The sequence below is a fragment of the Bombina bombina genome, chromosome 4, assembly GCF_027579735.1.
Source record: "Bombina bombina isolate aBomBom1 chromosome 4, aBomBom1.pri, whole genome shotgun sequence".
Lineage (NCBI taxonomy): Eukaryota > Metazoa > Chordata > Amphibia > Anura > Bombinatoridae > Bombina > Bombina bombina.
The window spans coordinates 405283020-405310891 of NC_069502.1; the positions used below are offsets into that span (position 1 = coordinate 405283020).

At 39.5% G+C, this 27872-nt stretch overlaps 1 protein-coding gene across 1 annotated transcript in view; it reads right to left on the reverse strand.

Moving 5' to 3' along the window:
* Nucleotides 1-27872, reverse strand: part of DLG1 (discs large MAGUK scaffold protein 1) — a gene marked incomplete in the record, with an annotated part of 930518 nt that overhangs the window by 765034 nt on the left and 137612 nt on the right. The window contains 1 exon segment of the mRNA XM_053710194.1: nucleotides 11831-11995. Coding sequence (XP_053566169.1) covers nucleotides 11831-11995 — 165 coding nt within the window.

Consider the following 27872-nt stretch of genomic DNA (forward strand, 5'->3'; position numbering starts at 1 on the left):
ATAATTTGGTTCATTATTTTATGTGATGATAGAATTTTTTATTTTTGTAATCTTAAATTAATTTAATATTATTTTTTTTATTTTTAAGTAATGTTGGCTTTTTTATTTTAATTGTTTGTAATTTAGTATTTTTTAATTTAGGTAATAGGGGTTCATTTAGGGGGGTGTTAGTTTAGGGGGTCTTAGTAATTTTGTTGTTTTCATTGTGGGAGTTTGGCGGATTAGGGGTTAATAGATTTATTAGATTTGTTGCAATGTGGGTTAATGGCGGATTAGGGGTTAATAGGTTAATTTAGTTTATTGCGTTGGTGGGGATGGCGGATAAGGGGTTAATAGGTTTAATAGGTACTGGTATATGGGCGATTGGCGCATTAGGAGTTAATAGTTTATTAAGGTGTATTGCATTGTGGGGTGATGGCGGTTTAGGGATTATTCACTTTATTAGGTATATAGCGTTGTGGGGGGTTGGCGGATTAGTGGTTAATTAGATGTTTTGCGATGTGGGGGTTTGCGGATTAGGGGTTAATATAGTTTACTAGTTATTGCGGTAGGGGTTGTCGGTTGACAGATATTGTGCATGCGTTAGGTGTTAGTTACAATTTTCAGGGGGATATGGTGCTCACATACTCAGCGAAAGTCTGGTTGCGCCTGCCTTTGTGTGGCGAGGTGAATTTGGAGTAAAATTTCTAAATTTTCGCCGCGTAAGTCCTTGCACTGACTATGTGATAACTATTAGTGACACGGTTCAATGTTGGCTTATGGGAGTAAAAATTGCAGGTGACGGGTGAAATATACACGCAGAATTTATATGCGGCCCTGTATATGTGATACCAAAACCGCGTACAAAAAAGGAGTTGACGGCTTTTGCGGGCAACGCTGCATACGTACTCTTGCCCTTGGCTAGCAACAGTTATTATGTTGGTATAAATGCATTGTTTTATAGTAAGCAGTCAAACCAATTAGGGAAATATACGTAAGCAGGGTTGGCTGAGTGGTTTTCATGATCAGAGAATAAAGGCTGTGACACAATGCAAGCGGAGCGACGCGCAGCGTGTACATGCAGCTGTGTGCGCTCAGTGTGTCCTGCCTTTTCATCTCTGAGCACTCTGCTGCGTCAGGACGCGTAGCTGAGCGCTCAGAGATGAAATATTTGAACTTCAGAAGCGATGCGACGCGGAGCGAAGCAGCTGCTTCGCCTCGCGCCGCATCGCTTGCAGTGTGTCACAGCCTTTAGAAAACGCACAATTTCCAGAACTAAAGGTGGCATACTAAATAACAAAATAATCTGTTAAGAAAAAGCAACAAGAAAGAGGCGCCAATGGTGCAGGTCAATGGAGATTTTTGGTATAACAAACATGTGCGAACACTAGGTACTCACAATATGAGAAGGCACTCAGTTGTGCCGGTGGACACAGGCTGGGTTTTAACAGCAATCCAGCTGGCTGAACTGGGAGGCAGCTCTCTATCAGCAGTAACCAATAAGATTCCCTCGATGGGCGCACACTGTAGTGTACTATTAAGGCCAGCAAAATGGGGGCACGCCTGAAATTAGCCTATCCATTGGACACTACACTTACTAGCAACAAGTGACCAGAATCTCTGACTGACGGCTACATAGACGAATCATAAGCGAGTAGCACAGGTTCGACTAATACAGGATGATTGATGGCTGGGACATCCAATTAGAACACAGTATTGACGGCTAAATAGACGAATCAGAAGCAAGTAGCACAGGTCCGACTAATACATGATGATTGACGGCTGGGACATCCAATTAGAACACAGTATTGACGAACATTAGTTACCATCAAATATCGGCCACTAAAATACCATGCCACTACGAAATATTTACACACATATATACAAAATGTAAGAAGCAGCAAGGGCGTCTATATATTTTACAAGTAAATACATCCCTCTCCAAGTATTTAGGTGCTCATATCACCCCAGGGGTGGAAACATTTTGAATGAGGGACACCGATTGGTCTGTGTCATGTCAATTGTTGGGGGTGGGCTGTGGGTGTTGTTTAGTAGCATAGCCCTATATAAGGAGTAAATATCTGTGTAAAAACATGCCTGAGGAAACAGTTTTTAACTGAGAAACGCGTTGCATGTATTCCTGATGTACCAATTATATTCTTTGAGTGGTAAACCTTTTTATATGTTTTAAATAAATTCATTTATTTTATATAAATCCACTCTCAGTGTTATATATGGTACCGCCCTGCTATGCTACTTTAGAGTACCAACACTCTACACACCCACGAACCAGCCAGCTCACCCTGGATCAGCTAGCTGGATTGCTGCTAAAATCCAGCCTGTCTCTATAGGTACAAGTGAGTGCCTTCCATAAATGTGAGTACCCTGTGTACACTGGGCTATTAGTGATACCTGTACCACCATTTACCTGCACCATTGGCGCCTCTATTCCTACTTTTACTTTTTAAATAACAAAATACACTGCACAGTTATTTAATTACATAGAACTAAACATTTTATATAAAACTACTCATTTTAAGAAAAAAGTCAGTTCTGGTCTGTCCTACTGTGGCCAATAATGGACAGTTATCTCAGACGGTTTATCCTCCCTTTAAAATTACATCAGTGAAGGTTAAAGTTGCTTTAGAACTTAAAGGGATAGAAAGGGTGCAATTCAATTTAGAAAAGAAGTATTTTTTAAATATACCATTATTAGCAAAAATGCCTCTAGTAACAGCTATTACGATTTTTCTGCAGCGTGCGCACATATCCTATGGGGGCCCATGCACCAGTATTTTAAGGGATATAAAACAATTTCAAACAACGTTCTAATTTACTTCTAGTAGCAATTTTTCATCATTCTCTACGCATCTTTAAATGAAAAGTGTACGTGTCTGGAGAACTATATGGCAGCAGTTTTGCAAAAATGTTATCCAACTGCAAGAGCACTAGATGGCAGCACTATTTCCTAACACGTAGTGCTCCAGATTCCTACCTAGATATCTCTAACACAGAATATCATGGGAACGAAGCAAATTTGATAATAGAAGTAATTTGGAAACTTTTTAAAATGGTTTGCTCTGTCTGAATAACAAAAGAAAATGGTTTTCATATCCTTTTAAACACCATACAAGCTCAGAGTCAGTAGTGGCTTGTATGACACAGATTATATCTTTAGAAGCATGTTACACCCACTGCAAGCTCTCCGAGAATGTGTGGTGCATTGGCCCTCACAGGATTTGTGCATATGGTCCTGAAAAAAACTATTTTACTATAGGCATTTTTATATTGCAAACATGCTTTTATTTCACATTGAAATGCACCTATGCACATTTCAATTTTGACATTTAAAAGGATATAGTAACATAGTAGATGAGGTCCATCGAGTTCAACCTATACAAATCTAAAATATATACAAAAAGCTCCAGTTAAGCTTAAATAATCCCACTAAAAGGTGACCCATTTAATACTAGCAATCATATCCATGAATTTTCTTTATAGACAGAAATGTATCCAAATAATTTTTAAATGTATCTAGGGTATTGGCATTCACTACCTTCTTTGGTAATGAGTTCCACAATTTTATTGCTCTTACAGTGAAAAAACGTTTCCGTTGCAGGAGATGAAATCTCCTTTCCTCCAACCTTAAATTGTGACATCTGGTCACAAACAATTTTCTTGGAATAAACAGCACTTCTGCGATCTCTGTATATGGGCCTTGAATATATTTATATAAAGTAATAATGTCACCTCTTAAGCGCCTTTTTTCTAAAGAAAACAGACCCAGTTTGGCTAGCCTCTCCTCATAGGTTAAATTCTCCAATCCCCTTATTAGCTTTGTGGCCCTTCTCTGAACTTTTTCTAGTTCTGCAATATCTTTTTTTGCGATCGGACCCCAGAACTGCACTCCATACTCAAGGTGAGGTCTTACCAGGGCTTTATATAGTGACAGAATTATGCTTTCCTCCCTTGAGTCAATGCCTCTTTTAATACATGCTAGTATCTTATTAGCCTTTGAAGCTGCTGCCCTGCCCTGTGCACCCATCTTTAGCTTGTTCTCTATTACTACTCCCAAATCCCTTTCCTCCTGTGTTTGGCTAAGTCTTGTCCCATTTAAATAATATGTTGCCTGCTTATTTTTACTTACAAAATGTAGAACCTTGCATATAAAACAGAGCTTTTTTGTTACAACAATGAAACCAACGAAGCAGCGGCTTAAATTTAAGGAACATTTACTAGATTGTTCTTTGCATACATGTTTTGTAGATGATCCGTTTATATAGCCCATCTGGTAGTGTTTTTATAAAAATGTATAGTTTTGCTTATTTTCAGACTCCTAACCAAGCCCACAGTTTCAGATGTATAAATGTGTTTACAGACTCCTGCTTGCTCCTGTTTATCTTATCTGTCTTTTTATATGCAGGGAGGGGGGGAAAGGGGGGGGAGTGGGTGTCACAGACTAACCTTATCAACAGTGCTAAACTAGGAGCTTTTAAGTTTTAAAAAGGTTTTATACTGAATTAATCTGTGCATATTCGTTTTTAAAGTAGTGTCTATTACATCCAGTTATTTGAAATTTAATATATACTGTCCTTTTAATAGAAACCAATGCAAGATGTATTAGTCATCCTTTTAAAAGGATTTACCTTCCTTTCTTTTAAACTTAATTTGTGCATTGTCCATTACTTCCTGTCACAGCCCTTAAAGAAGGCAAAGGTCTCTGCAGGTAGGCAAAGGAATATTTTTTTCCTCTGAAGTGCTGCTAGGAGTCACCATAAATATAGTCTCCAGTCAGTGACCTAACCTAATTGAGCACACACTCCATTCTCTTCAGTTGTTCTTTTGCTCTCGTATTAGCACTCAATCGATTTGCACAACCTCATGTATTAGTTTTGCCAACTTAACTTTTTATCAATAAAAAAATAAATACATTTTAAAAAAAAAATAGTCTTCAGTTAGTTTATTGCCCATGATATGTAGAGGACTTCTGCTGTAAAAAAAAAGTCATGTGACATTAGAACTAAGATTTGTAATGTCTACCTGCTTATCTAGCTGTTGTCTAGATTTCAAAGTGCTCATTTTGAAAGAAAACAAGTTTTTTTTTTTAATGTTTACTTTGATTTTATTTATTTTTTGCTAAATGAGCATCGTTTTATAACCAATTAACAAGAAGAGAATGAGAAAAAGAAAGAGAGAAAGATTTCCAACGGTGAAGTGAAAGGGACATGATAGGTTGTACACGGTTCTAGCAGTGGGGATAGACTTGATTCAGATGGGATACCCCAAAGAAGAAATAGAGGTAAGCAGAAAGAGACAGGCAAGTTATGAGCTGGTACACCCCAATAGATTTGCAAGATTGAGTGAAGATGTTGGGGATATCGGTTCAGGTGTAGCAATGTCAGAAAAGGATGTTCGCCTAACACTCCAATGAATAGTTCCAGACACGAAAGAGGGACATACAAGTCTGGGCCCAAGGAAGATGTTGGCCATAGGAGACTATTATAAGGAAGATAGATAGGGTAAATTGTGATCCAGGTACCCTAAATACACTGTGTGCATAATTATAAGGCAAATGAGTATTTTGACCACATCATCCTCTTTATGCATGTTGTCTTACTCCAAGCTGTATAGGCTTGAAAGCCTACTACCAATTAAGCATATTAGGTGATGTGTATCTCTGTAATGAGAAGGGGTGTGGTCTAATGACATCAACACCCTATATCAGGTGTGCATAATTATTAGGCAACTTCCTTTCCTTTGGCAAAATGGGTCAAAAGAAGGACTTGACAGGCTCAGAAAAGTAAAAAATAGTGAGATATCTTGCAGAGGGATGCAGCACTCTTAAAATTGCAAAGCTTCTGAAGCGTGATCATCGAACAATCAAGCATTTCATTCAAAATAGTCAACAGGGTCGCAAGTAGCGTGTGGAAAAACCAAGGCGCAAAATAACTGCCCATGAACTGAGAAAAGTCAAGCGTGCAGCTGCCAAGATGCCACTTGCCACCAGTTTGGCCATATTTCAGAGCTGCAACATCACTGGAGTGCCCAAAAGCACAAGGTGTGCAATACTCAGAGACATGGCCAAGGTAAGAAAGGCTGAAAGACGACCACCACTGAACAAGACACACAAGCTGAAACGTCAAGACTGGGCCAAGAAATATCTCAAGACTGATTTTTCTAAGGTTTTATGGACTGATGAAATGAGAGTGAGTCTTGATGGGCCAGATGGATGGGCCCGTGGCTGGATTGGTAAAGGGCAGAGAGCTCCAGTCCGACTCAGACGCCAGCAAGGTGGAGGTGGAGTACTGGTTTGGGCTGGTATCATCAAAGATGAGCTTGTGGGGCCTTTTTGGGTTGAGGATGGAGTCAAGCTCAACTCCCAGTCCTACTGCCAGTTTCTGGAAGACACCTTCTTCAAGCAGTGGTACAGGAAGAAGTCTGCATCCTTCAAGAAAAACATGATTTTCATGCAGGACAATGCTCCATCACACGCGTCCAAGTACTCCACAGCGTGGCTGGCAAGAAAGGGTATAAAAGAAGAAAATCTAATGACATGGCCTCCTTGTTCACCTGATCTGAACCCCATTGAGAACCTGTGGTCCATCATCAAATGTGAGATTTACAAGGAGGGAAAACAGTACACCTCTCTGAACAGTGTCTGGGAGGCTGTGGTTGCTGCTGCACGCAATGTTGATGGTGAACAGATCAAAACACTGACAGAATCCATGGATGGCAGGCTTTTGAGTGTCCTTGCAAAGAAAGGTGGCTATATTGGTCACTGATTTGTTTTTGTTTTGTTTTTGAATGTCAGAAATGTATATTTGTGAATGTTGAGATGTTATATTGGTTTCACTGGTAAAAATAAATAATTGAAATGGGTATATATTTGTTTTTTGTTAAGTTGCCTAATAATTATGCACAGTAATAGTCACCTGCACACACAGATATCCCCCTAAAATAGCTATAACTAAAAACAAACTAAAAACTACTTCCAAAACTATTCAGCTTTGATATTAATGAGTTTTTTGGGTTCATTGAGAACATGGTTGTTGTTCAATAATAAAATTAATCCTCAAAAATACAACTTGCCTAATAATTCTGCGCTCCCTGTAGAACAGTTTGTTGTCTTCCAAGGGCTTTTTTGTTAGGCATATTGCAGAACATATTGTTGATACATTGCTAGAGAGGTCTGATCAAGCAGTCAAGGTTCATATTGGTACTAATGACAAAGTTGGAAGTAGATGGGGGTGTCAAAAAAAATTACTTCAGGGAGTTTTAAAGCTTAAAGCAAGGACCTCTTAGGAAGTATTTTTTTTTTTTTTTTTTAGGTATTACCAGTGCCATGTGCAAAAGAAGCAAAGCAGAAAATTACTGGAAAAAAAACTGTGTAAAATCACTATCTACAAAACGGCTAGCAATAAGTGCTGGAGGGGATGCGGAGAGATAGGCCCCCCTACACACATATGGTGGCACTGTAATAAGTTAGACACATTCTGGCTGGCGGTTCTCGAGCGCATGTCAGATGCAATAGGCAAAAAGCTACCAAACGACCCACAGATCGTATTATTCTTACTCCTACCCAAGCTGCACTACAGTAATGCTAGGGATCTATTGATTCTTATGCTAAACAGCGCTAAAACCTTAATTCCAAGACATTTGAAATCCTATGATATCCCGACTGAGAAAGAATGGGAGGACCAGGTAGAGAGTTTCCTACAACTTGAGAGGTACTACCACCTCCAATCGGCTCATTAGTCACACACAAACTCAAACTATCTTTATGGAATCAGCACAAAGGGCGACACAAACTTAGAATCCACTATTGTCTACTATTCCTCACACTAAGTCTTGCCCTCAGACTCCCGTTTGGCTAGCTGCTAGTGTCCCTTTAAGGATAAAGTTAACAAATGTAAGATGTAATTCATGCATTACCTTCATGACTAACACAGAAACTCGGGTTATACAAGCTTCTGTACTGAACCTATGTACTGAAATTGTAGCACCTTTTATGATGAATGGACCTTTAACCCAAAAGCACTTTACTGCTGTACCTTATTGTTACACTATGGAAATATGGATGTATCCTTGTTTAAATTTTGTTAAATCTGTTATTTTTTCAATATAAAAACTTCTTTAATAAAAAATAAAAAAGTGTAAAATTAGGTCTTTGACTTAAATCACTAGACTGACTTTCAGGAGAGTACAATGTGTACAATAAGGATGATTGGCACCTGAATTACATGTGTTGGGGGATAAGATTGCAGCACATTTTAAGTACATTTTAAAACCAGGAGGGGGGCAGTCCAAACATTTTAGAACTGACAGATTAGGCTGAGAATATGATACATTTAGAATATCTCAAAGCATGGATGAGGGAAAGGTACACTTGGGAAATGTCACATAACAAAATCTGGATGGATGAACACCAAATAGCAAAGTAAATCACATGAAAATGAATTGTATGACAGCAAAAGCAAGAAGCATGAATAGTAAAACTGGGAAGCTGGAGCTCTTAGCAGCAGAAGAGGATTATAATATTAGTAAAACTAAAATGTATTTATCTTATTTAAAAGGGATAGGTGCAATAAAAAGTGAGGATAAATATGCATGTGTATTACACCTGACCTTAAATCTACATTAAGGGAAGATATGATACAAATGATAACACTATGGGCAGCCTACAAAACATTCCTACCAAAAGCAGCCTCAGAGGCAAACGAGTCAAAATGGTAGAATTTGGTAAAGGTATGACATGACATAGCTGCGTTGCGAATTTGTTCAATGGAAGCTTTATTTCTAAACGCCAAAGAGGTGGTGACTGCTCTGGTAGAATGACCTGTAATTCCTTTAGGGGGAGACTTACCCGCTACTAGGTTTAAAGGATCACATACGCGCCCCTGTCAGTTACAGCTCGCCTCTGGTGGGCTAAATTCCACATTGCAAATGAATGCAATTATGCGCTTATGTGCAATGCTGCCCCTGCCCGCGCACAACCAATCACGCGCGGGCAGGAGCTGTCAATCTCCCCAGTCAGAAGAAACCGTGGAGATTGAAGGTGGCGAAGAGGCTAGGGAAGCAGCGGTTTTGATGACCGCTGCTTCATAAATACGGACTGCAGGTTCTCTTGTGAGAACCTGCAGTAGTAGGAGCTCGAAGGCTGGTGAAAGCCTTTAATAAATCAACCCCTTAATAATGGTAGAAAGGCGTTCAGGAGACTTAATTTCTAGAGTAAATTTAGGAACACATTTGTGCTGCTCCATCATAGCAAAAAGCAAAAGCTATGCAATAAGCACTATAACCCCTTTAAGCAAGCTCTTTGAGGAGGAAAACCTTTACCCCCCTCTCTATAGCTTTACAGGGACATTAAGCACTAAGCATGATCAGCCTAGGCTAGATTAGGCGTGCGCTAACCCGACATGCATAAGTACAAGGGCGCACTAACCAGAGGAACGTATTTAAGTGTCGGAACCCAGTGCGCGAAAACTAAAGCGCACCAAAAATTATTTGCACGCAAAAAGCAAGGGGGATAGTGAGTATCTGTCCCAGGGCCATATATACACATATACATATATAGATAAACTTAACTTTTTAAAAGTGCCCATCAACAAAGCTGAGTTTTTGTATAAAAAATATAAAACATAACTTAGCCAAAGACACTAGTCCACTAACAATCAAGTAGCACACAGCCAAGCCAGTACTGAATCAGCAGAGGTAATGGAATAGGAGTATAATGTTCTGTAAAGGGAGGAAGAAGGTGAGTCCCTGCAACCAAATTTACAGACAGCCTATGAAGTATTTCTCATGAGGTGAAACACCATTGTATCAAAAAGCATACTCTAAATACATCCCTCTGACAAGCACTGTCCTCTGAGGGGAATCGGGTTTCAATATAGACTGAAAAGCCCCTTTCACTAAAGTAATCAGTTTATAGGGTTCTTGGAGTTTGGAAACTTTGCCTCCTCCTAATGGTAGGAATGTATATCTCATATGTAACGGCTCATGGGCTCTCGCCACCTATTTGATAGGAATAGGGGCTTTATTTTTATTTTTTTAAATGATGTGCTTTATAACAATAGGTTATGTTAATCTCTCTGCCTTTTTCATGGCCTGTTATAAGTATATATCAGTGTAAAGTGTTAAAACTATTTAATTTTAATTTAATTTTTTAAAAACATTATTATACTTTAACCCCTAAAACACACATCGTTTGAAAGAGTAGATTAAGGAAGTTAAGAAAGAGGTTTTTGAATACTCTTCCCCCCCGCGCCAATTAAAGCTCCCTTTACTCTGTGAAGCAGCCTGACTCTTCCAGGGCTTTGTGCTGAAACCCACAGCTATCTCAGTGTCCCTGTAAGTGTGCAGTGATCGTTATGTGCTCCAAAAGTGCCCCAGGAAAGCCACATGTGGTTCTCATCCGAAATATGCATTGCGCAGAGGTCGACAATGTGTCGTCAAAAGCAGAAAAGGGGTTAAAGTCTGCCTTGAGAGAGTCATCATGATGATTGTTAAAGGGATAGTAAACACCAAAAATGTTATTGTTTAAAAAGATAGATAATCCCTTTATTTACCATTCCCCAGTTTTGCATAACCAACACTGTTTTAGAAACATACATTTTACCTCTGATTACCTTGTATCTAAGCTGCTGCTGACTGCCTCCTTATCTCAGATCTTTTGACAGACTTGCATTTCTGGCAATTAGTGCTGACTCTTAAATAACTCCACTTGCGTGAGCACAATGTTATATGAAACACATGAACTAACGCCCTCTAGCTGTGAAAAACTGTCAAATGCATTCAGATTAGAGGCGGCCTTCAAGAGTTTAGAAATTAGCTTATGAGCCTACCTAGTATTAGCTTTCAACTAAGAAAAGCAAGAGAACAAGGCAAATTTGATGATGAAAGTAAAATAGAAAGTTGCTTAAAATTACAAGCCCTATCTGAATCACAAAAGTTTAATTTGGACTTTATTATCCCTTTACCTCAAAGATGATGTAATAAGTATCTCTGTTTCTGAGAAACGTCTCATTGATATCTCTCTGAACCGGCACAAGCTGTCCCTGTGGGTGCATGTCAGTTATGGATGAATGCTCTGTATAACACACAGAGACACACACACTAAAAGCCATCACATTTTACTAGGAAGCATTTTTGAAAATACATGTTTCTAATCAAAACGGAAATGCATTTCCATTTTAAAACTATATCCAGTAAGATGTTAACATAATTAATTACTTAAAGGGACAGTATAAACCAATTTTCATATAACTGCATGTAATAGACACTACTATAAAGAATAAGATGCACAGATACTGATATAAAATTCTAGTATAAAACTGTTTAAAAACTTACTTAGAAGCTTCCAGTTTAGCTCTGTTTAAAAGGTTACTGGAACACCCACTGCAAGTGGGAAATATCAGACACTCCCCCTCCCCCGCATATAAAAAAAAAACCTTTACACAAACAGGAGCAAGCTGGAGTAGGTATATGTCGGTATTCTCCTAAAACTTTGGGGCATGGTTAGGAGTCTGAAAATCAGAGCAATGTTATTTAAAAATAAGCAAAACTACACATTTTAAAAAAATAAAATAAAAAAAAAAACAACACTTTATGGGCTATATAAATAGATCATCTGCAAAACATTTATGCAAACAAAAGATTAGTGTATAATGTCCCTTTAAGTAGCAACATGTTACTATAACATGTATGAAAATAAAACTAAACATTTTTAGTGAACATGACAAAAAAAAAGGCAATTTAACAATATTAACAATGGGGGGGGGGGGGGGGTAAAACCTGCATACTTCTGCATCTAGTCAGAGTACAAACTGGAAACTCATTAACAAATTAGTACCTTTACAGGGGAGATGTGTGAATGTGACACAAGACCATGGACATTTTCTATTTGTGACAAATTCTTCTCTGAGACATGTACTAATTCTGGACTTCTCTCCTCATGTATAATGTGTGGCGACATGTGTCCTTGTGAAGGTATATCATCATCCTGGTATCGATATTTCTATGAAAAAATAAAAAAATGTTATTTAGAGCAAAATTCAGACAACAAAAACATATATTTCTATCGATTGAAATTGTGCACTTCCTCTACAATAAACTTTTAGATAAACTTTATTAACACAGAAAGGGATATAAGACCCATCTCCGGGCTTTTTCTATACCTATTTAAATCTATTATATATTGGTCTCAATTAAAAGAAAAATAATAAAACTATAAGAAAAAAAAATGGTATAGTCTGTTCTCTCCTCACAATAAGAATGGAGCACTTTCCCACAAACTCTATATAAATACATAAATATATACAACAGTATTGTGCAAAATTCGTAGACCAACATAAGATTTGTTGTTTTAGCAAAGTTTTAATGACCATACATATTTATTTTTCGGACTCTTTTTTTAAGATACAAACAGAAAATACAGGAAATATGTACACAAAATATAAAAACAAAAACACAATTTTCAGAATAAAATGGCTTCTACAGGCAAAAGTCAGTGTTTAGTGTGACCTCCCTTGGCACTAAGAATATCTTGAACTCTTTTGGGGAGACTGTCCTGAAGTTTTTTGAAGAAATCTTCTGGTATATTATACCAGGCTTCTCTCAGCACTTCCCAGAGTTGTTCTTTAGATTTAGGTTGTCTTATTTCTCTCTCTGTCCAGGTGATCCCATTCTGCCTCTATAATATTCAGGTCTGGACTCTGGAGGCAAGTCCATGACTGTCCGTGTTTAATCAGCTGTTTTTCTCTCCATTTATGATTTCACCGCATTAGCAGTGTGCTTGGGATCATGCTCAAAAATTAAACCTCTCTCAATCAGGTGCTTTCCAGAAGGAATGGCATAATGAATTAAAACATGTCTGTAGTTTTCAGCATTTATGATCCCATCAATTCGGACAATATCGTCAACACCTCTGGCAGAAATTCAGCCCCAAACACCTGTATTTGTCCTACAATTTCATGTCAAAATGACTGCAGTGAAAAAGGTCTATTACACCAGGTTTGTGCAAGACATGCTTGAACATTACATACACATATGGTATGAGTTTAATTCATTGGAAGCTTGCTAATTAGACCAACTTTCAATCACATCATTCTATTAAAAATACCAAAGATCACAGAATTTGACAGACATAAAATAATACTTTTGCATCAGCAAGGCCACTCTCAAATAGAAATCAGCAAATAAACTAGGTACTCAAGATGTGGTATTTATGCTGTTATAAAGAAATTTGAAGAATTAGGAGGTCAAGGACAAGAAATAAACGTTCAAAATCTGATGCAAAGTTTTTCAGAGTTTCTTCTTTGAGACACCGGAAGAAGACCAGCAAGGACCTGCCTCAGCATCTGGCAGCTTCATCGGGATACCAAGAGGACCCCTTCTACAGTCTGAAGAAGCTTGATCAGAAATGGTCTTTGTGGAAAGGTATTCGGCAAGAAACCACTTTTTCAGGAGGAGAACTGGGTGAAAAGGCTAAAATATGCTAAAGCTCACACAGATTGGAATGAAGATCAGTGGAAGAGAGTATTATGGAGTGACGAATCTAAGTCTGAAATTCTTGGGTCCAATCTTTGACAATATGTAAGAAGAAGAGTTGAAGAGAGATGGAACAATGAGTGCTTGCGGCCTTCAGTGAAACATGGTGGAGAGTCTGTCCTGGTTTGGGGCTGCCAAAGACATACACTTGTCCTTAAGTCAAATACAGCATCACAAATAAATGAATTAGCACATGTAAGCAACCCCAAAATGTTCCGAAAATCTTCACTAGCAGAATCATCAGAAATCTGCTCAGAGAGTCTAGTTACTCAAATGTTTAAAGTGAAAGTCAATCCAAGCGTTTCTGAAACGCTAGGATTGACTATTGAAACAAATAAAGGGGACTTTCATTCATGAAGTATAACGTACTATATAACATAGTTCATATGTTATATAGTATAACATACTATATAACATAGTTCATGCAGAAAGCTCCTTTATTTGTTTCAAGCGATCGCCGCTCTGAGCTACTAAGGCAGCCCACGCAGATTGACGTTTGGTTAAGAGGTGAAGTTTCCACCTCTTAGCAAATAGCGTGCGTGAAATCCAGCTCCCAAGGGCGCCAAGCCAGATTTACCACACGGCTATAGGCTAAGAGGTGAAAATGTCACCTCTATAGCAAAACAGCGATCTGCCATGTGCTGCTTTAGCAGCTCAGAGCTGTGATCGCTTGAAACAAATAAAGAAGCTTTCTGCATGAAGTAAGTTATACTTCATGAACGAAAGTCCCCTTTATTTGTTTCAATAGTCAATTCTAGCGTTTCAGAAAAGCTAGGGTTGACTTTCACTTTAAAGATAGCATCTAAACGATTAGTAGATTTATCCTCAGCTATCTTAGGATCTTTAAACTCTAAAGTAAGCAAAACCTCTTTTAAAAGAGTTCTCTTTTTTTGTTTAAAGTAGGATGATTCTGGTTCATGATCAGGGGAAGAAACCTGATCATCAAAAAAAAAAAAAATACAAAAAAAAAACACCTCTCCTTTTGAAAATTCATCAGAAATATTACCAAGATCATCAGCTTCAGGAAGTTTAAAACTAGTAAGAAAGCTTACTTAAAGGCAACGTAACTGCCATAATTTCAGAAACTGTTTAACAAGGATCGATCCTGTCAACCATGCTATTCGCCATTTACTTACTACCACTGAGGGACATCATTAACCGACATGGCCTAAGGTATAATTGTTAGGCTGATAATACACAACTCTACTTCACCTTTGCTCCAGATACTACAGACCCAGCATGCCACATAAACAGTTGTTTAACAGACCTTCTAGAATGTATAAATGCTAGCTGTCTCTAAGTGAACCGGACAAAAAAGAGTTACTCTTGGTGAGGGGACCCTGGGCACCAAAAATATCCTACGATCACCTAACTGGCCTGGAGCTTGGAGGCTTTGAACTCGTTAGTTCAGCAAAGGTACGAAACCTTGGAGTGCTGATTAACACTGGACTATCTTTTAAACAGCAGATTTCATCCGTAATAAAATCTGCCGACTTTTATCTGGAAAACATAGCCAGGAAACAACACTTTAATTCCACCGGATGATATGCCAACATTAATCCATGCATTTGTATCCACTAGGCTAGATTACTGCAATGCACTTTACTCGGGCCTCCCCAAAAAATAAATCCATCGCCTTCAGACAGTACAAAACTCAGAAGCCAGACTACTGACCAATCAAACTCGCTCTTGCCACATAACACCTGTTCTCCAATCCCTGAATTGGCTTCCAATTAAATGGCGAACATATTTAAAAATTGGCCTGCTGACCTTCAAAGCCTTAAACAACCAAGGCCCACAGTACCTGAAAGAGCTCCTGACACCCTACATACCATCCTGCTCACGTAGGTCAGCCAACACATTCCTCCTCTCAGTACCAAGAACAAGGACAAACTCAGGCTCCAGAGCATTCGGCCACACTGCCCCTACTTTCTGGAACTCTTTACCGTGTGCAATCAGAGAGGCACCGTCCTTACAGACTTTTAAAAAAAAAGCTAGAGACCCACCTCTTCCATCAGACATTCAGTCCACTTATCTGACCTTCAGAAACTCCTAACTTTTATGTCTTTATGTTGGTATATTTGTAAAGTGCTTTGAGTCTGTAAAAGGACAGAAGGAGCAATAATACCCTTAGAAGCAACATTAAAAATGTGTCTGAATGCATAAAAACTTTAAGGCCTGTGTTACATATATGTGCTGGAGTCAATACCTCAGCCTGTTTACAATAAACACACTTAACACTGGTAGGAAATTGTTTAGAAGGCCCAGATTCTAAAGAAAATTTAGGGACAGACTCAGAAAACATAATTTATGTAAGAACTTACCTGATAAATTCATTTCTTTCATATTAGCAAGAGTCCATGAGCTAGTGACGTATGGGATATACATTCCTACCAGGAGGGGCAAAGTTTCCCAAACCTTAAAATGCCTATAAATACACCCCTCACCACACCCACAATTCAGTTTAACGAATAGCCAAGAAGTGGGGTGATAAGAAAAAAGTGCGAAAGCATATAAAATAAGGAATTGGAATAATTGTGCTTTATACAAAAAAATCAAAACCACCACAAAAAAGGGCGGGCCTCATGGACTCTTTCTAATATGAAAGAAATGAATTTATCAGGTAAGTTCTTACATAAATTATGTTTTCTTTCATGTAATTAGCAAGAGTCCATGAGCTAGTGACGTATGGGATAATGATTACCCAAGATGTGGATCTTTCCACACAAGAGTCACTAGAGAGGGAGGGATAAAATAAAGACAGCCAATTCCTGCTGAAAATAATCCACACCCAGAATAAAATTTTTAATGAAAAAACATAAGCAGAAGATTCAAACTGAAACCACTGCCTGAAGTAGGTTTCTACCAAAAACTGCTTCAGAAGAAGAAAACACATCAAAATGGTAGAATTTAGTAAAAGTATGCAAAGAGGACCAAGTTGCTGTTTTGCAAATCTGATCAACCGAAGCTTCATTCTTAAACGCCCAGGAAGTAGAAACTAACCTAGTAGAATGAGCTGTAATCCTTTGAGGCGGAGTGTTACCCGACTCAACATAGGCATGATGAAATAAAGATTTCAACCAAGATGCCAAAGAAATGGCAGAAGCTTTCTGGTCTTTTCTAGAACCGGAAAAGATGACAAATAGACTAGAAGTCTTTCAGAAAGACTTAATAGCTTCAACATAATATTACAAAGCTCTAACAGCATCCAAAGAATGCAATGATTTCTCCTTAGAATTCATAGGATTAGGACATAATGAAGGAACCACAATTTCTCTACTAATGTTGTAAGAATTCACAACCTTAGGTAAAAAATTCAAAAGAAGTTCGCAGCACCGCCTTATCCTGATGCAAAATCAGAAAAGTAGACTCACAAAAAAAGAGTAGATAATTCAGAGACTCTTCTGGCAGAAGAGATGGCCAAAAGAAACAAAACTTTCCAAGAAAGTAATATAATGACCAAAGAATGCATGGGTTCAAAAGGAGGAGCTTGAAGAGCCCCCAGAACCAAATTCAAACTCCAAGGAGGAGAAATTGACTGAATGACAGGTTTTATACGAACCAAAGCTTGTACAAAACAATGAATATCAGGAAGATTAGCAATCCTTCTGTGAAAAAGAACAGAAAGAGCAGAGATTTGTCTTTCAAGAAACTTGCGGACAAACCTTTATCTAAACCATCCTGAAGAAATATAAGTCTTCCAGACTCTATAATATATCTCTCTAGATACAGATTTTCGAGCCTGTCACATAGTATCAATCACAGAGTCAGAGAAACCTCTTTGACCAAGAATCAAGCGTTCAAACTCCACACCTTAAAATTAAGGTTTTGAGATCCTGATGGAAAAAAGAACCTTGAGACAGAAAGACTGGTCTTAACGGAAGAGTCCACAGCTGGCAAGAGGCCATCCGGACAAGATCTGTATACCAAAACCTGTGAGGCCATGCTGGAGCTACCAGCAGGACAAACGAGCATTCCTTTAGAATATTGGAGAATACCCTTGGAAGAAGAACTAGAGGCGGAAAGATATAGGCAGGATGACACTTGTAAAGAAGAGATAATGCATCCACTGCCTCCGCCCGAGGATCCCTGGATCCGGACAGATACCAGGGAAGTTTCTTATTTAGATGACAAGCCATCAGATCTATTTCTGGGAGTTCCCACATTTGAACAATCTGAGGAAATACCTCTGGGTGAAGACCATTCGCCCAGGTGCAACGTTTGGCGACTGAGATAATCCGCTTTCCAATTGTCCATACCTGGGATATGAACCGCAGAGATTAGACAGGAGCTGGATTCTGCCCAAACCAAAATTCGAGATACTTCTTTCATAGCCAGAGGACTGTGAGTCCCTCCTTGATGATTGATGTATGCCACAGTTGTGACATTGTCTATCTGAAAACAAATGAACAACTCTCTCTTCAGAAGAGGCCAAGACTGAAGAGCTCTGAAATTGATCGGAAATCTCACCTCCTGAGATTCCCAAACCCCTTGTGCCGTCAGATACCCCCACACAGCTCCCCAACCTGTAAGACTTGCATCTGTTGAGATTATAATCCAGGTCGGAAGAACAAAGAAGCCCCCTGAACTAAACGATGGTGATCTGTCCACCATGTCAGAGAGTGTCGTATAATCGGTTTAAAGATATTAAGTGAGATATCTTTGAGTAATCCCTGCACCATTGGTTCAGCATACAGAGCTGAAGAGGTCGCATGTGAAAACGAGCAAAGGAGATCGCATCTGATGCGGCAGTCCTAAGACCTAAAATTTCCATGCATAAGGCTACCAAAGGGAATGATTGTGACTGAAGGTTTTGACAAGCTGAAATCAATGTTAAACTTCTCTTGTCTGACAAGGACAGAGTCATAGACACTGAATCTATTCTAGAAACCTAAAAAGGTTACCCTTGTCTGAGGAATCAATGAACTGATTGGTAAATTGATCCTCCAACCATGAACTTGAAGAAACAACACAAGTCGATTCGTATGAGATTCTTCGAAAATGAGAAGACTGAGCAAGTACCCAGATATCGTCCAATAAGGAAATACCAAAACCCTGTTCTCTGATTACAGAAAGAAGGGCACCGAGAACCTTTGAAAAAAATTCTTGGAACTGAGGCTAGGCCAAACGGTAGAGCCACAAAACTGGTAATGCTTGTCTAAAAAGAGAATCTCAGACACTAAAAGTGATCTGGATGAATCGGAATATGCAGATACACATCCTGTAAATCTATTGTAGACATATAATGCCCTTGCTAAACAAAAGGCAGGACAGTCCTACAGAAACTGAATGTTGGTATCCTTACATAACGATTCAATATTGATAGATCCGGAACTGGTCTGAAGGAATTAACCTTCTTTGGTACAATGAAGAGATAAAATAAAACCCCAGCCCCTGTTCCAGAACTGGAACTGGCATAAATACTCCAGCCAACTCTAGATCTGAAACACATTTCAGAAATGCTGAGCCTTTGCTGTGTTAACTGGGACACGGGAAAGAAAAAAATCTCTTAGCAGGAGGCCTTAACTGAAGCCAATGCTGTACCTTTCTGAAACAATGTTCTGAAACCAGAAATTGAGAACGGAATTGATCAAAATTTCTTTGAAGAAAACGTAATCTGCCCCATATCAGCTGAGCTGGAATAAGGTCCGCACCTTCATGGGTACTTAGGAGCTGGCTATAGGTTTTCTATAAGGCTTGGATGTATTCCAAACTGGAAATAGTTTCCAAACTGATACCGCTCCTGAGGATGAAGGATCAGGCTTTTGTTCCTTATTGTGAGGAAAGGGACGAAAATGATTATTAGACCTAAATTTACCTTAGATTTTTTATCCTTTGGTAAAAAAGTTCCCTTCCTTCCAGAAACAGTTGAAATAATAATTTATTACCCTGGAAAGAAAAGGAAAGCAAAGTTGACTTAGAAGACATATCAGCATTCCAAGTTTAATCCATAAAGCTTTTCTAGCTAAAATAGCTAGAGACATATACCTGACATCAACTCTAATGATACCAAAAGATGGTATCACCAATAAAATTATTAGCATGTTATAGAATAATAATAATGCTATAAAATTATGATCTGTTACTTGTTGCGCTAAAGCTTCTAACCAAAAAGTTGAAGCTGCAGCAACATCCGCCAAAAATATAGCAGGTCTAAGAAGATTACCTGAACATAAGTAAGCTTTTCTTAGAAAGGATTCAATTTTCCTATCTAAAGGATCCTTAAATGAATTACTATCTGCCGTAGGAATAGTAGCACATTTAGCAGGAGTAGAGACAGCCCCATAACCTTAGGGATTTTGTCCCAAAAAAAACTCTAATCTGTCAGATGGCACAGGATATAATTGCTTAAACGTTTAGAAGGAGTAAAAGAATTACCCAAATTATTCAATTCCCTGGAAATTACTTCAGAAATAGCATCAGGGGGATTAAACACTTCTGGAATAACTACAGGAGATTTAAAAACCTTATTTAAAAGTTTAGATTTAGTATCAAGAGGACCAGAATCCTCTATTTCTAATGCAATTAATACTTCTTTAAATAAAGAACGAATAAATTCCATCTTGAACAAATACAAAGATTTATCAGCATCAACCTCTGAGACAGAAACCTCTGAACCAGAAGAACCATGATCAGTATCAGAATGATGATGTTCATTTAAAAATTCATCTGAAAAAAGAGAAGTTTTAAAAGACTTTTATGTAAACTAGAAGGAGAAATAACAGACATAGCCTTCCTAATGGATTTAAAAAATAAAATCTCTTATGTTTATCAGGAACACTCTGAAAATTAGATGTTGACGGAACAGCAACAGGTAATGTAACAGTACTAAAGGAAATTTTATCTGTATTAATAAGTTTGTCATGACATGCAATACAAACAACAGCTGGAGAAACAGATACCAAAAATTATAGCAGATACACTTAGCTTGGTAGCTCCAGCACTAGACAGCGATTTTCCTGTAGTATCTTCTGACTCAGATGCAACGTGAGACATCTTGCAATATGTAAGAGAAAAAACAACATATAAAGCAAAATTGATCAAATTCCTTAAATGACAGTTTCAGGAATGGGAAAAAAATGCCAAAGAACAAGCTTCTAGCAACCAGAAGCAATGAAAAAATAAGACTTAAATAATGTGGAGAAAAAAGCGACGCCCTTATTTTTTAGCGCCAAATAAGACGCCCACATTATTTGGCGCCTAAATGCTTTTGGCGCCAAAAATGACGCCACATCCGGAACGCCGACATTTTTGGCGCAAAATAACGTCAAAAAATGACGCAACTTCCGGCGACACGTATGACGCCGGAAACGGAAAAGAATTTTTTTTTTTTTCGCGCCAAAAAAGTCCGCGCCAAGAATGACGCAATAAAATGAAGCATTTTCAGCCCCCGCGAGCCTAACAGCCCACAGGAAAAAAAAAGAGTCAAATTTTTGAAGGTAAGAAAAAATGATTAATTCAAATGCATTATCCCAAATATGAAACTAACTGTCTGAAAAATAAGGAAAGTTGAACATTCTGAGTCAAGGCAAATAAATGTTTGAATACATATATTTAGAACTTTATAAACAAAGTGCCCAACCATAGCTTAGAGTGTCACAAAAAATAAGATTTACTTACCCCAGGACACTCATCTACATGTTTGTAGAAAGCCAAACCAGTACTGAAACGAGAATCAGCAGAGGTAATGGTATATATAAGAGTATATCGTCGATCTGAAAAGGGAGGTAAGAGATGAATCTCTACGACCGATAACAGAGAACCTATGAAATAGACCCCGTAGAAGGAGATCACTGCATTCAAATAGGCAATACTCTCCTCACATCCCTCTGACATTCACTGCACGCTGAGAGGAAAACCGGGCTCCAACTTGCTGCGGAGCGCATATCAACGTAGAATCTAGCACAAACTTACTTCACCACCTCCATCGGAGGCAAAGTTTGTAAAACTGAATTGTGGGTGTGGTGAGGGGTGTATTTATAGGCATTTTAAGGTTTGGGAAACTTTGCCCCTCCTGGTAGGAATGTATATCCCATACGTCACTAGCTCATGGACTCTTGCTAATTACATGAAAGAAAGCTCAATTATAGCTGCAAACTACAAAAGTAGAAAGAGTTCTTGAGGGGGGGGGGGGGGAGAACAAATTACCAGTTCCAATAAGTAGCTCTTCAAAAAAAAAAACTTAATAGGCCGCACACTCTAATGCAAAATGAAAACGAAAAGGGAGACAAACTCCACATCCAACAGCTGGCAGGCACACTAACAGATAGGTGAACCCCAATACAAATAAAGAAAAAAAATTGCGACAAAGCCAACCATGCGCAAACCTGAGGGTTTAAGTGCACTAAACAGACGCACGCAGACCTAAAAACAGACGAGGGTGAAGAGAAGCCCAACGTGTGCAATCCAAAAGGCATACGTGGGGGGCGGAGCTAGCTACTGGAGTGGATGGTCACATCTTTGCAGAGCTCCTGGCTCTGGATACACTATATGGGGTTTGTCTACCTTATCCTATAGTCCAAAGATACTCAGACGTAGACCCCAACTTTATATGCTTTTTAAGAATGAGTCCGGGAGCGTAAAAAAGCTTTATTTCACCTGGTTTTCATCAGAGACAAAACAAACTGTACAGTGATCCAGACACCTGAGAAACCCAAGATGGCGCTGCCCTCGTAGAGTAATCATGGCCATGATAGATACCCACTTTTCTAAACTAACACAAGTACTTACAGAGGCGGTTGAGTTACTGTAGATCTGGGCCACCAACAGAATCCGCAGAGCCCTTGTGATGATAACAGCAAATACCCTGCTTCGTACATACAAGAGGCTGATTACCTATGTGGAGCACACAGATTCCGGACACCGCAGCCACTCTTTCATGTACTAGTGTGACACACTTTGTATTGCAGCTCACTGAACCGTTAATACCCACCGGGCAATTGAGGTGTGGAGACTCCCTCCACTCTTCTACCTTCCCTCTGGTCAGGGAGTCACGCGGTGCTGCAGTCCCATCGAGCGGTGAGGACTCGTTTTTGCGCCGAAGCTTCAGTCGGCAGCTGTTGGAATGGAGAGGTGGACGTTCCTCTCAAATTCTCCTGATGCTCTTCTTTATGCATGTCAACTGCCGTTGCCTGGACAGTACTGGTGTGGGATAATGACTTACACTAGACATTTGAAGTGGCAACTAAAGTACATTTAGGACACTCGCTACATACTGCCCTAGTATTCCTACATATGATGATTTCTAAGCCGGGATTTATAGGACTATGTGCATTTATATAAGTATCATAACTCATTGGTCCCATTGTACTATAAAAGAGCTGTTGTTGGTTATTATGCTCCGGAACCAGGCTTGCTGCCCAAGCATGATTATATAGCTAGATTATTGTGGGTTTTTTTTTAAAGGGCTTCTAGATGATCTGGACATTATTATTATTTATCGGTCCCTATTGTGAATTTTACCGAATACACTTTACTAGAAGGTTTTGGGACAAAATATATATGCATGTATAATAGCTGGACATTATTGTTTTACTTACTCGGTTGAGAATTTACTAATGGCTTTCTTAATGGAAAACTCGCTATGTTATGATAGTGCCATTCACAGCAAACTCTTTAGTGAGCCTTTAAGCTAATGTTATAAGGAATATATTGCTTATATTATATATATATATATATATATATATATATATATATATATATATATATATATATATATATTTCCTCCTTCATTTTACATGGCTGTACGTATCTTATCCCCAATTGCTGTAATATATTATATTTAATGAACAAGGGTTCAAATGGCGGCTCTTCACTTATGCTCACTAAAAAGCTGGGTATCAGACATAATATATTAGTTTTGCATGACTAACTCCCTATTGATTTTTTTAGGGTATATTACATTTTCACCCTTTTAGTTACAGAAACATGTTCACCTATATAGATCTCTTGCTGTCGGGTATAGGGCCCATACACAGAGAGCAGGATATATTATCTTTCTAGTATCATAGGGTTGATGCAACCATCTGTTTATCCTGAACTAATATGAGCAATCACATAATTGACCATTTCAATGATCGTCTTAGCCTCATGACATATATAGAGGTTACTCCCACTTAGGTCGCAATTTTCTATACATTAGTATTTCAACAGAGGTATTATAATAAGCCCACTAATATCACATTTCTTAATAGGCCCTATAAAAGCGTTTATGGTTAGACAATTGGCCGGACTCCTCCCCCCCCCCCCCCTCCCCATATAGTACTCTGGCATTCTCTGATTCTGCCAGAGACTTACTCAGCGGTTTCCCTTGATAAATACCGCACTTAATGTTTTATTCATGTTCAGAGAAGCCCTTGTATGTTTGCAACAATTTTTTTTCTACTTTCAGCATTATTGGGCAATATAAAGCATACTTTTAAAATATAACATAGATCTTTTTTCTATTCCTTCATGTTATAACCTTTTATTTTATCTCTACACAAGATTCTATTAAGGATTACTATATGTTACTTTTGGTATGCCAACTATCCCCTCTCAGTCGCCTTATTGTTCAGACTTGGCTTAGATGGTCCAGAAGAGGCCATCTGTCTTTCACTAGGGAATTATTTTGCATTTTACTTGTTATTTTAAGGGGACATATAGTTTGTTATATAGCTCCCTATACATACATATAAAAGAATGAGGTTTGTTTATGTTTCCCATAGTCTATTACAATTTTCCATTCAGAGTAACTAGTACTGACAATTCATATAATTTTACTCAGACTCTAAATAGTCCAATATGTTTTACGATCCAAAATTTGTCTTATTACTTTGTGATTCATGACTATATATTCTTGTACCTTGTAATCTACGTGGTATTGTCTTGTTTATTTTATTCAGCCTCAATAAAAAATAATACGTGCTCTAAGCCGACATGCAAAAAAATAAAAAACAAATTATGCTTACCAGATAATTTCCTTTACTTCTGTATGAGGAGATTACCTGGTAAGCATAATTTATGTTTTCCTTCATAATATGAGGAGAGTCCATGGCTTCATTCCTTACTTGTGGGAAACATATACCCAAGCTCCAGAGGACACTGAATGAACGGGAGGGCAAAAAAGGAGGCGGACCCTATTCTAAGGGCACCACAGCCTGCAAAACCTTTCTCCCAAAAGCTGCTTCAGCCGAAGCAAAAACGTCAAACTTGTAAAATTTAGTTAAGGTATGTAAGGAGGACCAAGTAGCCGCCCTACAAATCTGATCCATAGAGGCCTCATTCTTAAAGGCCCAAGTCTCATAAGCTAAGCAAATAATGCTCCTCAACCAAAAAGATAAGTGGACGAGGCCTTCTGCCCCCTACGCTTCCCAGAATAGACAACAAAGAAGAAGTCTGTCTAAACTCCTTCATAGCCTGAAGATAGAACTTCAAGGTCCAAACCACATCCAAATTATTAAGTAATCGTTCCTTCGAAGGAGGATTAGGACACAAGGAAGGAACCAGAAGCTCCTGATTGATGTTGCGATCCGAAACAACCTGAGGAAGAAAACCTAACCCAGTACGAAGAACAGCCTTATCAGCATGAAACACTAGGTAAGGAGCGCTGAAGCAATAGCCAGTAGAAAAAGAACCTTCCAAGACAGTTATTGAATGTCAACTACATGCATAGGCTCAAACGAAGCCTTCTGCAAAACTTTAAGACCAAGATTTAAACTCCAAGGAGGAGCGCTAGATCTAAACACAGGCCTGATTCTAACCAGAGTCTGAACAAAAGACTGAACATCTGGAAGCTCAGTGAGCCTCTTGTGCAGTAAAACAGATAGGGCCGAAATCTGTCCCTTAAGGGAGCTAGCAGAAAGGCCCTTCTCCAGACCATCCTGGAGAAAGGAAAGAATCCTGGAAACCCTGACCTTATGCCAGGGGAATCCACGCTCTTCACAACAGAATAAGTAGGTCCTCCACACCTTATGATAGATGCGACAAGTAACCGGCTTACGGGCTTGAATGAGAGTATCGATAACTCTTTCAGAGAAACCTCTCTTGGCTAGGACTAAGTGTACAATCTCCACGCAGTCAGCCTCAGAGAAACCTTAGCCTCAAATTTTGATGAACAAAAAGGACCTTGTTCCAGCAGATCCCTGCGAAAAGGTAACTTCCATGGAGGAGATGAAGACATCCCCACTAGATCTGCGAACCACATCCTTCACAGCAACGATGTAGCAATCAGTAACACTGATGCCTGCTCCTGCTTCATGCGGGCCACTACTCGAGGAAGGAAAGGTAATGGTGGAAAAAGGTGTAAGAGACTGAACCTCCAAGGCACCACTAATTAGCTCCGCCTGAGGATCCCTGGAACTCAACGTGTATCTGGGTAGCTTGGTATTGAGACGCCATGATATCTATCTCTGGAGTCCCCCACCTGTTGCATATATCCAGACACTTTGGGATGGAGAGACCATTCCCCCGGATGAAAGGATTGTCTGCTAAAAAAAAAATCTGGTTCCCAGTTGTCCACACCTGGACTGTGGATCGCTGACCACAAACAGTTGTGGGCCTCCGTCCACTGCATAATCCGAGATACCTCCCTCATTACTAGGGAGCTCCTCGTTCCTCCCTGATGGTTGATGTAAGCCGAGGTCATATTGTCTGATTAGATTCTAATAAACTGGGACAAACCCAGATGGGGCCAAGCCTTCAGAGCATTGAAGATTGCTCGAAATTCCAGAATGTTGATCGGAAGAGAGCTCTCCTCCCGATAACAAAGGCCCTGAGGCTTCTTGGTTCTTCAAACTGCTCCCATCCGGAGAGACTCGCATCTGTAGTCACAATCTCCCAGGATGGTCATAAAAAGAATGTCCCTCGGGACAGGTGATCTGGACAAAGCCACCAAGAGAGCGATTCTCTTGACCGGTTGTCCAGAGGGATCTGTTGAGACTGATCCGAATGATTGCCGTTCCACTTTTTTAGCATGCACAGCTGTAACGGTCTGAGACGGAACCTGGCAAAGGGTATTATGTCCATGCTGGACACAATGAGACCAATCACCTCCATACACTGTGCAACAGAGGGTCTTGAGGAGGTCCGGGGGCAAGACATGCCGAAGTCAGCTTGCAGCATCTCTGGTCTGAAAGAAATAGCCTCAAGACTAATGAGTCTATTATAGTGCCAAGGAATTCTACCCTGGTGCTTGGAATAAGAGAACTATTATCTTCCATCCATGGGATCGAAGAGAGAGAGAGAAGAGATTCCGAATGTTCTTCCGCTAGATGAGGAGATGACAATATCCCCATTAGATCCACAAACCACATCCTTCGCAGCCACGATGTAGCAATCAGTAACACAGATGCCTGCTCCTGCTTCATGCGGGCCACTACTCGAGGAAGGAGAGGTAATGGTGGAAAAAGGTATACAAGACTGAACCTCCAATGCACCACTAATTAGCTCCACCTGAGGATCCCTGGATCTCGACACATACTTTGGTAGCTTGGTATTGAGACACCATGAGATCTATCTCTGGAGTCCCCCCCCCTCCCCGCCACACCTGTTGCATATTTTCAAACACCTCGGGATGGAGAGACCAATCCCCCGGATGAAAGGATTGTCTGCTAAAAAAAAAAAAAATCTGCTTCCCAGATGTCCATACCCAGAATGTGGATCGCTGACAGCAAACAGTTGTGGGCCTCTGCCCACTCCATAATCCGAGATACCTCCCCTCATTACTAGGGAGCTCCTTGTTCTTCCCTGGTGGTTGATGTAAGCCACCGAGGTGATATTGTCTGATTAGATTCTGATAAACTGGGATGAACCCAGACGGGGCAAGCCTTCAGAGCATGTTGATTGGAAGCCTTCTTGGATCCCCAAACTGCTCCCCTTCCTGAGAGAGACTCATCTGTAGACACAATCTCCCAGGATGGTCTTACAAAAGGATGCCCCTCTCTCTCGAGAGGTGATCTGGACAGAACCACCAAAAGAGCGATTCTCTCGACTGGTTGTCCAGAGAGATCTTTTAGGACAGATCTGAATGATTGCCGTTCCACTGTCTCAGAATGCACAGCTGTAACGGTCTGAGACGGAACCTTGCAAAGGGAATTATGTCCATGCTGGACACCATGAGACCAATCACCTCCATACACTGCGCCACAGAGGGCCTTGAGGAGGTCTGGAGGGCAAGACATGCCAAAGTCGGATTGCAGTGTCTCTGGTCTGAAATAAATATCCTCATGACTAGTGAGTCTATTATAGTGCCCAGGAATTCTACCCTGGTGCTTGGAATAAGAGAACTCTTTTCTAAGTTAATCTTCCATCCATGGGATCGAAGGAGAGAGAAGAGATTCTGAATGTTCTTCCGCTAGATGAAAGGA